We start from the raw sequence: 14,227 nt of genomic DNA on the forward strand, positions 1-14,227 counted from the left end.
CCATTTAGCTCATCGGGTCAGTTAGTTCTTTCAGACAGTCAACCAGTTGGACCCTCTTCTCTTTTCTCACAGCTTGAAGTTACTTCCAATGTCCTGACAAAGCCCATTCCAGATCACAAATTGCTACTGTGGTTTGACACCAGTTTGCTTTATAAAGTTCCAATCATGACTCTTACACAGTGTAAAATGCTGCTAACAGGTAGTGATCTAGGCAAGACAACTTACCTGCAGTTGCTGTTTCTCTAGGTCTGATGCCTTGAGTTGAGTTTGCAATTCCAATAGTTCTCCTGTCAGCTTGTCCTCGTTACTGCCTAATCCATCTTCGCAAACTGTAACAGGTTATATACAGCAAAGAATTATTGAAAATTAAGTATTGTGTCAGACAAGGCATCTTGGAAATGGAGTCAGTTTCAGCTGACCAATCATTAGACTTTTCAGTCAAGATGTGGATTAGATTGTATAGCTTAACTCCTGTAAATGGGTAATTTAAACTTTCCTCAGCTCAACAAAGCTCAGATTTCAGCGTTTCTTTAATTCTAGCTTCTCGAGTACCTGAGATTTTACTGACTGTCATTGGCAACCTTGCCTTCAGTTGCCTGGGTTCTAAGCTCTGGCATTCCCTCCTTAAACCTATTATTACATCAAAGATGCTATAGAAATGTACACTTTTGGTCCTCCTAGAATGTTAGCAGGTATATCCATGAGTGGCGATCGGAGCTGAAAACAGATTGCAGAAACACTCCCTTCTCCCAACAACTACCAAGGCTTTAAATGCTCTGCTTTAATTAGGTGGATTCTGGAGCTTTGTTTCTGTCCTTACACTCCCACTAAACATGGGACTTAAAGTTACAAATTTGGACTTATTCTTTTGGATAACTAGGCTGAGAGCCTGTTTGTGCTGAGTTCTTCCAGTGAAAAGGAGAATGGGGATTAAAAGAATCAACTATTAGCATATTGTAAAGAAGGAAGGAAAATCCCTCCAGTTTCCTTCCAGGCTATAGGAATCTCATCTTCATGATAAATCTCCAACAGCACCCAGTAATGGGTGGATTCAATGAGAAAGCTCACCTGTATTATGGAGGCCCAGGTAACAGTGACAGTAAGGGGGATGTGGCCTTCCCCAGCCCACATTCATTAACTTGAATTCCCCTGTTTCCTCTCTGCAGAAGACTACTGCCCTCTCATGCCTGGGGAAAGTAGATTTTCTTTGGTTGTGCCATATTCTGAAGTACATTCAAGTAAACCATCTTGCACATGCTAAATAGATGCCTGGTTAATTGAAGATATGGAAAACTTCGTTCTGATAATATACGTGCTCAGTCGTGATATGGAACTTGAGAATTGTAAGAGTTACCATTTCTACTGGTGCCAGTGCTGCCTTCTGCCATTTCACCTGTTTGCTTCCTGCACATCTTGAGATGGTGGAGAAGTTCAGCTTTTTCCTTTTCTAATCGGTCATTTGTCAGTCTTTTCAGTTGAATGAAATAAAAGATAATTAGAATTTACACATTCACATGTTTTAAGTTCTCAAAAATCACCACAAATGCAATTTATCACGTACTCAAGTTCTGTTCATTACAATGTGGCTGTTACAGAGGGAACTCCATTCAGGTTTAACTTGATAAGTTTAACTACAATTATCTGCATTTGTCAGTTCACAGCAATGACCCTGAAAGGACCAGGCCAGCCTAGCAACAAAATGCCATAACCAGACTCTGGACTACCCTTGAGCAATGCCAGAGGTGATCAAGTAGTTTGTAGAAGGATGGGCAGCTGGATATAGGAATCCAGTTTAGTACCAAGTACAGTTTGTGTGTTACATTAAGATCATGGCCACTTCCCAAGTTAAACTGTCCACATACAGAAGTTCATACCTTAGTAACTGAAGTTCTCTAGTCAGGCCTGGCTCTGTTTTAGCTTCTTCAGGGAAATGCTTAAGAACCTCAATCTGCAGCAGAGAAACAAAGTGGTCCCGTCCATGACTTTTACAGGTCTTATGATTACAATTAATGCAAACTAAGGGAACAGGTAGTTGGTAATTTGTTGACTTATACTTTATACAGTACTTTAAAACTTGAATTCATTTCTGAAACATGAATAACTGGTTGATGAGAACAGGAATCCAAACCCTGCTCAGTGTTCCAGAGAACATCCAAATCCTCATTACCAACTTAGGCAATCCATGTTCTCTATATTCAATTAATTTTCTAGATAGTACATTCCTCAAGGCATAAAATGTTTAAACATTTCCATTAAGAATATTATTACACAGAAAACTTTCAACAGGTAACATTGCAGAGATTAATTATGTCTCATCGTCTCCTCTCCACTGTTGAAACAATTTGTTCTTTTTCTCAGAACTGTCAACCATACCTCAGTGGCAGCAGGCTGCTCAATTAGAGAAGCAGCAAAGAAATGACTGTGGGGAGGGAGAAAACCAGAGACTGTTGGAGCAGTGGAACTTCTCTTCAGTAGTCTTTAGTTGCAACTCAGTAAAATGGATATTAACCATTCACTAGCTCACTTCTCCGGGCAAAGCCCAAACCAATCAGAGTCAACTTGTCTGCTTTTAAATTTTATAAATTTAACTTGTCAAGTCATTATTAACTGGTTCGTACTCCCTGACAATACCTGTACCAATCAGAGTTCGTTTTCCATGATCAACACACTCATACAGTACCAAATGTTGGTTTTCCCTTTAAATTGGTAGATGGAAAATTTCAATATACTTAAAGTTAATTCATCCTTTAATAGTTGTCTGAGGAGCACACTGACATTGGATTTCTTTTTGTTGGAATCCTTTGAAGAGGTAACAGCTAGGTTAGATCAGGGAAACTCAGTGGACGCTATCTATCTAGACTTCCAAAAGGCCTCACGGGAGGCTGCTGAGTAAGGTGAGGGCCTATGGTGTTTGAGGTGAGCTACTGGCATGGATTGAGGATTGGCTGTCTGACAGAAGGCAGAGAGTTGGGATAAAAGGTTCTTTTTTGGAATGGCAGCTGGTGACAAGTGGTGTCCCGCAGGGTTGAGTGTTGGGGCCACTTTATATATTAATGATCTGGATGAAGGGAGTGGGGGCATTCTGGCAAAGTATGCTGATGATACAAAGTTAAGCAGATGGGCAGGTAGTACTGAGGGGGTGGGGAGGCTGCAGAAAGATTCAAACAGTTTAGGAGAGTGGTCCAGGAAATGGCTGATGAAATTCAACAGCATAGACTATTTTCTAAACAATGAGAAAATTCACAAAGCTTAAATGTAAAGGGATCTGGGCGTGCTGGTCGAGGATTCTCTAAAGGTTGACTTGCGTGATTAAGAAAGCAAATATAAGGCTGTCACATATCTCAAGAGGGTTGGAATGTAAAAGTAGTGATGTGCAACTGAGACTTTATAAATCCCTAGTTAGACCCTATTTAGAATACTGCGTCCAGTTTTGGGCCCTGTACCTCAGGAAGGACATGCACTGGAGCGTGTCCAGCGGAGGTTCACACGGATGATCCTTGGAATGGTAGGTCTAACATATGATGAACGGCTGAGGATCCTGGGATTGTATTCATTCGAGTTTAGAAGATTGAGGGGAGATCTAATGGAAACTTACAAGATAATGCATAGCTTGGAAAGGGTGGATGCTGGGAAGTTGTTTCCGTTAAGTGAGGAGACTAGGACCTGTGGGCACAGCCTTGGAATTAGAGGGGGTCAATTTAGAACAGAAATGAGGAGACATTTCTTCAGCCAGAGAGTGGTGAACCTGTGGAATTCATTGCCACGGAGCGCAGTGGAAGCTGAGACGTAAAATATCTTCAAGGCAGAGATTGATAAATTCTTGATCTCGCAAGGAATTAAGGGATATGGGGAGAGTGTGGGTAAGTGGAATTGAAATGCCCATCAGCCATGATTAAATGGTGGAGTGGACTTGATGGGCCGAATGGCCTTACTTCCATTCCTATGTCTTATGGTCTTCTAGATGTGCATTGAGGAATTTAACATTGGTACATTATGGCAGGGAATAAGATAAAGACATGAAGTGGAGGAAACTAGACTATGAGCAAAGAGCAGGACTGGGACTAAAGAATCACTTGCAAAAAGCAGTCGTAGCTACTTGGGGCCCAGTAGCCTCCTTCTGCCTTCTAAGAGTCTATGCATTCACACATGACCAGAATAATATCACAATTCTTCTCTCACCTGTTCCTCCAGTTCTCCTATTTGTTTTGATAACTTTTGCTCATTATCAGTCGATTCTCTCAGCAGCTGTCTAAGGTCGTTGAGGTTTTGGCTCTTTTTTGTAATGTCTGTCTCCATCTCCTTTATCTTACTCTCATACATTCTTTAAAGCATGAAGGAATCAATTACTCTTTGGTCTTTGTAATAATGTAAGAAATTCTCCAATTGCTATTACAATTGACAAGGTTGAACTTTAAACAAGCCATCCTTGTTATCCACTTTACTTTGAAATATTTCATTATTAACTCAATGTGAAATGTATCAAAAGTAAAACTGCTTTTTTAACAGCAGCTAATTCTTAAGTGTTCAATATAATCAAGATCAGCTCAAAATTCTACCTAAGCTGTAATCAGTACTGGAACAATCATATATCTAGAAACTGGAAATGGAATAGAACTGGTTATTGCTGGATTCTGCCCAATGTTTCTAGTCCAACCATTTTTCATTAGTAATCAGCTGTGGATAAATCTGCTAAATTACCACTTGTGAAGGAAATGTATCTGGGGGAGTTTCCAGGTGACTCCAGGAATTCTATTCCTTCTCTTTAAGAGGATCCATGGAGGGCAGAGAGAGTGGGCAGGAGTCTCACTTACAGAGGGGAGCTAACTAACTTGTACTGCCAAAGAGTCAAGGCTCCCAGTGGAGCTGAAAGTCCTCACTGGCCCTTGAACTTCAGTCCAGGAAGGAACTCATGCCTACTTAACAGAGTGGTTTAAGGAAACTTTGTCTCTTGAATAGATAGTTTTCTGTTCCCTGCAAGTCCCTATCTGCCTACCACAACATGCTAACAACCATAACTGTGGAATGAGACTGAGGTTTTTAAAAAGGGTTTTAACAGGTTATAGGTGTTGCTGTCTAGGCCAGAACTTGATGCTCATCCTTAATTACCCTCAAGAAGGTAGGGGTGAGTTGCTTTCTTGAACTGCTGCAGTCCTTAGGATGTAGATAGATGGAAGTGCTACGATGATGGTGTTCCAGGACTTAGACCCCAGTACTGTGTGGATACATAGCAGTGCTACAATTTAGATGGCCAAAGGTTCTATTTCACTTCATTCATTTAGTGGACTAGCCTTGTTGAAACTTCAGACTCAATAATTTTTTTAACAGGAATAAAATGCATTCCTGGATGATCCTGCATCAAAAACCAAACCTTTAGGATCCAATTTCCAACTCCCTGTCTAATTCATTTTTGAAAGCTTCAACTGAAGTCCCCTCTGTGACATACTCAGAGTACATTCTGGATCCTAATCACTAGTTGTGAGAAAAAGCTTTTCCTCGCATAATTTTGCATACTTTTACTCATGACTTTAAATCTGTGCCCTTTCATTTTCTATTCCTTCACAAATAGGAACACTTTCTTCTGATCCACTCTGTTCAGATAAAAATGGTTTTGAGCACCTCTGTCAAATCTCCTCTCAGCCTCTTCTAGTCCAAAGAATTATTCTCATTTCTCTAATCTACCTTCACAGCTGAATTTCCTCAAACTGGAGACATGATTGTGAATCTTTTCAGCACCTTCTCATGTGTTTTCACATCCAGTCAAACCAGTTTGTTTTTTAAACTTCCCTTCTTCCCCCATTCATTGCTCCTACTGTTTTACCTGCTCATAAAATGTTATTAAAAATTACTCTTTATCCCCTTTACTGTCTTATTTCAACAAATTTTAAAATTTTAATTTAAAACAAGTTCTGTTGTATTTGAGACCTGAGCCACAATGAAGATAATTCCTCAATCCAAATCCTTCCTCCCTCCTGCAAACTAAAGAACCGAGCCATTCTGTACACCCCGTCCTCATCAAAACTTGCCTAAAATACAAGAATTAAATTGGATTACTACGCAAGATCCATGACTGCCAACGATTTGCTTTTTTTCCCCCCACACACTGTGCTGAATGTTCTTACATTTAAGGGATGTCAGACAGGGAAAGATCTATGGACCCATGCAGCTGTGATATCTTTTGCATTACAACATGAACAATGCTCTACCCTAAGCAATGTAATCTCCTAGGAGAGGTGAAAGAAAAAGAACTCAGACCAGATGAAGGGGAAGATATATAACTGTAACATAAATACTGCCCAAACTTTAAAGATAATACATTATGCTGTTATCAAATTCTCAGTAAGGTTTGCATTTAGTCCCAGCATTATGCTATCCACCAATGACCATCAGTTTGATGTTAGCCTGCAAGGTTTCTACACTTTACATATGGCAGATTAAAGTGATACCTTGTGACTACAATGGACTTCCAACTTTTGCTGTCTGCGCCCTCAAGTTGCGGACCCCTACTCTCAGCAAAACTTAATCGTTTATTGGTCTCTTCCAACTGCACACTTAGCTTCTCGTTCATAATCTCCAGGTTGCTTTTAGCAATTCGCAGTTTTTCAGTACAGTCACCTTCCTGTCACAGAACAAATATTTTTAAAAAACAAAACCCAACTACATCTCTGGTCAGTTGTTGGTCATTAGAAGTGACTTTTAACACTTTCAAGAGAAACATTATGCAGGGCAATCAAAACTAAAAAAAAAAGTGCAGACAAGTCAAACAGCAACAGTGGAGAGAGAAACTGAGCTCACATAGTTCAGTGACCTTTCATTTGCTGTACATCTTGAACGTCAGCCATGATGGTGAAAGATCATAGTCTTTAAACGTTAGCTCTGCTTCTCTCTCCACTGGTGGTGAACTGCTTCCTTGCCTGCTGAATATTTCTAGCATTTACATTTTCAATTCCAATTTGATTTTATCTGGTGTACATTTTGATTTGTTAGAATACAAATATTCCATAAATATAGTGGCACATGGAACATTACTTCATTTGTGACATGATATGCAAGAAAACCCCATCCTCTCTCCATAGATGCTGACTGACTTGCTGAATATTTCCAGCATTTTCTTCCATTACTCTAGAGAAGGGTTTAGTAAGTCCATTTCCTCTTCAACTTGTACTGAGAGTTGTGTTGAGAAGTGTGAGGTACCAAGCAGAGAGCTGTGTCTCTCCCTGCTAAAGGAGCAGGAGATATTGAAGAGATCCATTGTCTAGCTATGTTCAGAGGCATCACAACAAGAGCATTTCACCATCTTGGAGGTGGACCATATTGTTGTTGAAGGTGAAAATGAATAAAACCTAACGTTAAGAACAGTGACACTTTTATAGCTACAATCTACAACAGAATCGGCTCTCTCAATCTACCAAGTGGCTTTACCTTTTTGAGTTCCTTTCGCAATCGTTCATTTTCAGCTAAGATCTTTTCCACGCCTTTCGTTTTGGACTCGTAACGCAAGCTTAGTTGGCCACCCACCTGCAATTTTAATTTCTCCAGTTCCAACTGAAACAAAATAAGGCAATAAATTGTAGTTTGTTCTTGATGTGAAACTCATGGTTCTGCTAAATTAGCTAGCACATGATATGTTAGTCTATCTTGGAGGGTTGGATCTGGGATGTTGTGGGGGGAGGAGAGATAAGGAAACACGTGAAATTGACATTGATGCCGTGTGGTTGGAGGGTCCCATGGTAGAAGAGGAGGCATTCTTCCTCCAGGCGTTGGGTGGCTAGGATTTGGCAGTGGAGGAGGCTCATGACCTGAATGGCTTTGAGCCAAGTGCTAGAAAATGGGATTAAAAAAGCAGCCAGCGCATTCCTTCTGGATCCACTCCTTAAAAGCTTTCAGAATTTTGAAGGCTTCTATTAAGTTTACCTCCAGCTTCTTTATTTCAAGAGGGAAAAAGCCCACATATTGTCAATCCTGTACTAGTACAGCAAACTCTGTTTTAACTGACACTCTATGAACTGTTAATCAACCAGCAAACATATACACATGCAATATTGGGAGTTTACTATATTATCGTGACCTCTGAGACGTCCACATCATTGGTTGAGAGTGCTAGTGAGAGGGGTCTCTGCCATTATCGATAATAGACAATAGGTGCAGGAGTAGGCCATTCTGCCCTTCAAGCCAGCACCACCATTCATTATGATCGTGGCTGATCATCCTCAGTCAGTATCCTGTAGCTGCCTTATCCCCATAACCCTTGATTCCACTATCCTTAAGAGCTCTATCCAACTCTTTCTTGAAAGTATCCAGAGACTTGGCCTCCACAGCCTTCTGGGGCAGAGCATTCCATACGTCTACCACTCTCCGTGTGAAGAAGTTTCTCCTCAACTCTGTTCTAAGTGGCCTACCCCTTATTTTTAAACTGTGTCCTCTGGTTCTGGACTCACCCATCAGTGGAAACATGCTTCCTACCTCCAGAGTGTCTAATCCTTTAATAATCTTATACGTCTCAATCAGATCCCCTCTCAGTCTTCTAAACTCAAGCATATACAAGCCCAGTCACTCCAATCTTTCAGCATAAGATAGTCCCGCCATTCCGGGAACTGACCTCGTGAACGTACACTGCACTCCCTCAGTAGCCAGAATGTCTTTCCTCAAATTTGGAGACCAAAACTGTGCACAATATTCCGGGTGCGGTCTCACCAGTGCCCTGTACAGCTGCAGAAGGACCTCTTTGCTTCTCTACTCAATTCCTCGTTATGAAGGCCAGCATGCTATTAGCTTTCTTCACTGCCTGCTGTACCCACATGCTTGCTTTCATTGACTGATGTACAAGAACACCTAAGTCTCGTTGTACTGCCCCTTTACCTAACTTGACTCCATTTAGGTAGTAATCTGCCTTCCTGTTCTTGCCACCAAAGTGGATAACCACACATTTATCCACATTAAACTGCACCTGCCATGCATCCGTCCACTCACCAAGCCTGTCCAGGTCACCCTGTATTCTCCTAACATCCTCATCACATTTCACCCTGCCACCCAGCTTTGTGTCCTCAAAAAATTCCAGAAGATTAGTCAAGCATGATTTCCCCTTCATAAATCCATGCTGACTCTGACCTATCCTGTTACTGCTATCCAGATGTGTCATAATTTTGTCCTTTATAATTAACTCCAGCATTTTTCCCATCACTAAGGTCAGACTAACTGGTCTATAATTCTCTGTTTTCTCTCTCCCTCCTTTCTTAAAAAGTGGGACAACAGTAGCCACCCTCCAATTCACAGAAACTGATCTGGAATCTATAGAACATTGGAAAATGATCACCACTGCATCCACGATTTCTACAGCTATCTCCTTCAGTACCCTGGGATGTAGACCATCAGGTCCTGGGGACTTATCAGCCTTCAGACTTAACAGTCTCTCCAACACTATTTCCTGCCTAATATAAACTCCCTTCAGTTCAGGTCCTTCAGCCACTATTACATTAAGTTTTATTTAAGGCAAAGATGCATTATTGTTGAAGTGATTTATTCTGTAAATGAGGTATAACAGTGCTGTGTATAGCCCTGTATTAGACTTCTATTATTTAGTGTGTGTTTCCATGTTGATAATGTGGACCTCTTGATCAACTGGAATATTTGATTGACGGGTACTCTCCTAATCCTGTAGATGCTGGTTAATAGAAAGCTTGCTATACCTCTACTCACATATTCCTAGTATCCCCCATACTTCTCTGCAGGGTCTCCTTTATATCCTTTTTGTAATCTGATAACTAGAACCGCATGCTGTAATCGAAGTGTAGTCTATAATGTCTGTCTGCAACTTTCATTTCAACTCTTTGGTTAAACACAGCCAAAGCCACGAGAGCTGTCCATCTCCTCTTAAGACATTCTGGTAATAATTTTTACTTTCACTACCCAGTGGTGAGGGACCTATTTCCCCAAATATTATAGACTGGTGTTCATAATTAAACAAAGAGGAAGACCTTGTAACGTTAACTCAAACCTTAAGCTTGTCATTTTCCATTTCAAGGCAGGTTTGTTTCTCACTAGAGATCACTCCTGGAGCCTTCTTCAGCTCTTCGTTCTCTCGCTGTACTCTCTCCACCACCTTCTTCATCAAACCGATTGTTTTCTCCAGTTCAGGCACTGTCTTGCCACTGCGCCCAGACTGTCAAATATTTATGTTAGTAGTTAATAACTGACTATACCGGCCAGTGACTGAGGTAAATAATGGAACGCTTCAAGATATTAAGAGATTTCAAAGACAGAAATAATCTTCTTCCCAGAACAGTCAACCCCTGAATAAACACTTGTCTTTATCAGAGAAAGTTACAGACTCACATTAGAACATTATCTCCAACATCTTCAGTGATTGACCTCATTATAGAATGATATTAAGGAAAAAAAGGCATTTACATAGCTCCTTTTATTCCCTTAATATGGAACACAGAACAGTATAGTATAGTACAGGCCCTTGGGCCCTTGATGTTGTGCTGACCATTTATCCTACTCTAAGATTAAACTAACCTACATACCCCATATGTTTTACTATCATTCATGTGCTTATCCAAGAGTTGCTTAATTGTCCCTAGCAGCTCTGACTGTACTATCACTGCTGGTAGTGCATTCCACACACCCAGCACTCTGTGTAAAGAACCCACCTCTGACATCTCCTCTAAACCTTCCCCCAATCACCTAAACATTATGCCCCATCATGATAGCCATTTTCACCCTGCGAAAAAGTCTCTGGCTATCCACTCTATCTATGCCTCTCAACACCTTGTACACCTCCATCAAGTCACCTCTTGTCCTTCTTCACTCCATTAAGAAAAGTCCAAACTCCCTCAACCTTTCTTCATAAGGCAGGCCCTCCAGTCCAGGCAGCATCCTGGTAAATCTCTGCTGCATCCTCTCGAAAGCCTCCACATCCTTCCTGTAATGAGAACTGAACACAATATTCCAAGTGTGGTCTAACCAGAAGTCTATAGGGCTCTTCAACTCAATCTCCTGCTAATGAAAGCTAACATGTCATACACCTTCTTAACAACTTAGAAGAATACAGCGCAGTACAGGCCCTTCGGCCCTCGATGTTGCGCCGATCAAAGCCCACCTAACCTACACTAACTCACTAACCTCCATATACCTATCCAATTCCCGCTAAAATACCCATAAAGAGGGAGAGTCCACCACTGCTACTGGCAGGGCATTCCATGAACTTACGACTCGCTGAGTGAAGAACCTACCCCTAACATCAGGCCTATATCTACCCCCCCTTAATTTAAAGCTATGCCCCCTTGTAATAGCTGACTCCATACGTGGAAAAAGGTTCTCACTGTCAACCCTATCTAACCCCCTAATCATCTTGTACACCTCTATCAAGTCACCCCTAAACCTTCTTTTCTCCAATGAAAACAACCCCAAGTGCCTCAGCCTTTCCTCATAGGATCTTCCTACCATACCAGGCAACATCCTGGTAAACTTCCTCTGCACCCGTTCCAGTGCCTCCACATCCTTCCTATAGTATGGCGACCAAAACTGCACACAATATTTCAGATGCGGCCGCACCAGAGTCTTATACAACTGCAGCATGACCTCAGGACTCCGGAACTCAATTCCTCTACCAATAAAAACTCTATCAACTTGGGTGGCAGCTTTGAGGGATCTATGGACATGGATGCCAAGATCCCTCTATTCGTCCACGCTGCCAAGAATCCTGCCTTTAACCCTGTAATCTGTATTTAAATTCGACCTTACAAAACAAATCACTTTATACTTTTCCAGGTTGAACTCCATCTGCCATTTCTTAGCCCAGCTCTGCATCTTGTCAATCTCCCGTAGCAACCTACAACAACCTCTAATCAAGCTACGCTTTTCCAAATAATCATAAGTCCTGTCTCTGAGAATCCTCTCCAATAATTTGTCCACTACCAACGTAAGACTGACTGAAGACTGGTCTCTAATTTCCAGGCTCGTCCCTATTCCCTTTCTTAAACAAGCTAATAACTTTTGCCATCCTCCAATCATCTGGTACTACTCCAGTGGACAGTGAGGAAGCAAAGATCATCACCAAAGGCGCAGCAATCTCTTCCCTCACTTCCCACAGTAACCTTGGGTATATCCCACCTGGCCCAGGGGACTTATCTATCATCATGTTTTTCAAGATTTCCAGCACATCCTCCTTCTTAACATCAACCTGTTCCACGTTGTCCTTACAAATGACACGATCCCTCTCAGTAGTGATTACTGAAGCAAAATATTCATTATGAACCTCCCTTACCTCCTCAGACTCCAGATACTAGTTCTCTCCACTATCCCTGATTGTCCCTACCCTCACCCTGGCTATCCTCTTGTTCCTCACATAACTGTAGAACACCTTGGGGTTTTCTTAAAATTCATTATGGTGGGATTTGAACACATGTCCTTAGAATATTGATCTAGGAGTTCTGGAGCACTAACCCAGTAACATTACCACTGCGCCACTGCTTTCCCTAATATGTGACAGGTTACTTCATTTTGAACTGTCTGCACTATTGCAGTACAGAATGCACAAATGTGGCTGATGACTAGTACACAGCAAAATCCACAAAGAGTAATGAAGTCAATGAAAAGTTTTGGTTAATGTTACTCAACGAGCACATATTGTCCATGATGCTGGGAGAACCCCCATCCGCTTGTTTGAGTAATGCTGGGGAATTATGACATCAATATGAAAGACATCACCTTAAATGAACTGCAGTGAAGTTTCAGCATTGTCTATATGCTCAAATTCCTAATGTTTCAGTTCTGCTGTATTGTGAGCTGGTCAGTAATAGGTCTGTTGTTCTCCAGGACCTGTTTAAAAATTTCACTTTATATATCCTTATATAAAGCCTACAAATACCACAATAGCTTATTTCAGTCTAACATGTTGGTGAGGAGCTACAGACACATATTTGAACCATGATTGAATGGTTTGAAGAAACTGGACCAATGAGCAGTCCTTTTGTTCCTGGGGAAGAGTAGCTGGAATGGTAGGTGCTAACTGTCTTCCAAGAGGGAACATAGCCACAGACAGCAACAAATAGGTTCACCAGCATGCTGCCTGGGATGGAGAAATTGAGCTATAAGGAGAGGAAAGATAGGCTTGGATTGTTTTCTTTTGAGAAGGGAAACTGAGGTGTATAAGATTATGAGAGGCATGGACAGGGTGAAGAGGGAGCAGCTGTTTTCCTTGGTTGAGGGGTCAATCACAAGAGGGCATAATTTTAGAGTAAGGGACAGGAGATTCAGAAGGTTTTTGGGAAAAAAAACCTTTTCAGCAGGTGGTGGAATCTGGAATGCACTGCTTAGGAAGGTAATGGATCCGGGAACCTCACAACCTTTAAAAATATTTGGACGTGCACTTCAAATTTCATAATATTCATAACATACTGTAGTTAGTAAACATCAGTGTGGAAAGCACAGTACCTCACTTACCCCTCTCATGTTTCCAAGTTTTCTTTCCAATTCTGCTCTCTCCTTTTTGAGAAGTTGATACATTTCCTGCAAATTAACTATTTGATCCTGAGAAAAGGTATAAGAAGCAAACATAAACCAGCTAATAGAAAAACAGTAGAAAAGTTAATCTATTGTAAACAATCATATTTTTGAAATGTGTTACAGAAAATGGACCATGTTCATTTTTGCACTCAAGGGTCAAAAGGTGGAACTGTGTCATGTTCACTTATGTGTTACACAAGGTCATGTAACTTGTAGAGAAGCAAAATTGATGTTTTTGAGACAAGCTGGCATGATGCCTTTGAGCTGAAAAGCTACCTCGTGACAGCATTTGGAATTTTAATTTACAGTTTGTCACAGGCCTGAGAAGGGGGAAGTTTATTTTAGACTTCTGGAAAATCTGCAAACTGAGACAGGCCTCTCTGTTTCTTATCCAATCTGAGTGGAAAAACACCACCAAAGATTTTAAAGAGAATGTCTAACTCAAGCAAGACTTGGGTCCAACTGACCAGATACAGATTGAGGATCTATCGGGGTCAATGACAATATTATATAATCGCCAAAAACATCCTTGTGGTTTTACTTTTGATCCACAGAATTTGTTTATTTTTGCCTATGTTCTACTCATGTTATTTCTTGCACAGCTGTCTGTTCTTGGATTTAAAGGGGATCTTTTCAGTTTTAGTTCAAATGCATTTCACCTCATGCTAAAAGAAAAGTTTGATTATAATAAGTAAGTTTTGTTTGGTTATTGACGAAACCT

The 14,227-nt window shown here is 41.0% G+C and overlaps 1 protein-coding gene across 8 annotated transcripts in view; it reads right to left on the reverse strand.

Annotated features, from left to right (window-relative positions):
* The window catches only part of cep290 (centrosomal protein 290), a 138,059-nt gene that overhangs the window by 2,275 nt on the left and 121,557 nt on the right, over nucleotides 1-14,227 (reverse strand). For 3 of the 8 annotated variants that reach the window (XM_072551810.1, XM_072551808.1, XM_072551805.1), the window contains 8 exons: nucleotides 13,435-13,530; nucleotides 9,992-10,156; nucleotides 7,420-7,542; nucleotides 6,444-6,616; nucleotides 4,180-4,321; nucleotides 1,875-1,948; nucleotides 1,355-1,467; nucleotides 226-329 (listed from right to left, as the gene is read on the reverse strand). In XM_072551810.1, coding sequence (XP_072407911.1) covers nucleotides 226-329; nucleotides 1,355-1,467; nucleotides 1,875-1,948; nucleotides 4,180-4,321; nucleotides 6,444-6,616; nucleotides 7,420-7,542; nucleotides 9,992-10,156; nucleotides 13,435-13,530 — 990 coding nt within the window. Of the gene's footprint in view, nucleotides 1-225; nucleotides 330-1,354; nucleotides 1,468-1,874; nucleotides 1,949-4,179; nucleotides 4,322-6,443; nucleotides 6,617-7,419; nucleotides 7,543-9,991; nucleotides 10,157-13,434; nucleotides 13,531-14,227 lie in introns of those variants that run through there. The other 5 variants (XM_072551807.1, XM_072551809.1, XM_072551811.1 and 2 more) reach the window with 5 other exon arrangements.

This window comes from Chiloscyllium punctatum, chromosome 32 (genome assembly GCF_047496795.1).
Source record: "Chiloscyllium punctatum isolate Juve2018m chromosome 32, sChiPun1.3, whole genome shotgun sequence".
In the NCBI taxonomy this organism is placed as follows: domain Eukaryota; kingdom Metazoa; phylum Chordata; class Chondrichthyes; order Orectolobiformes; family Hemiscylliidae; genus Chiloscyllium; species Chiloscyllium punctatum.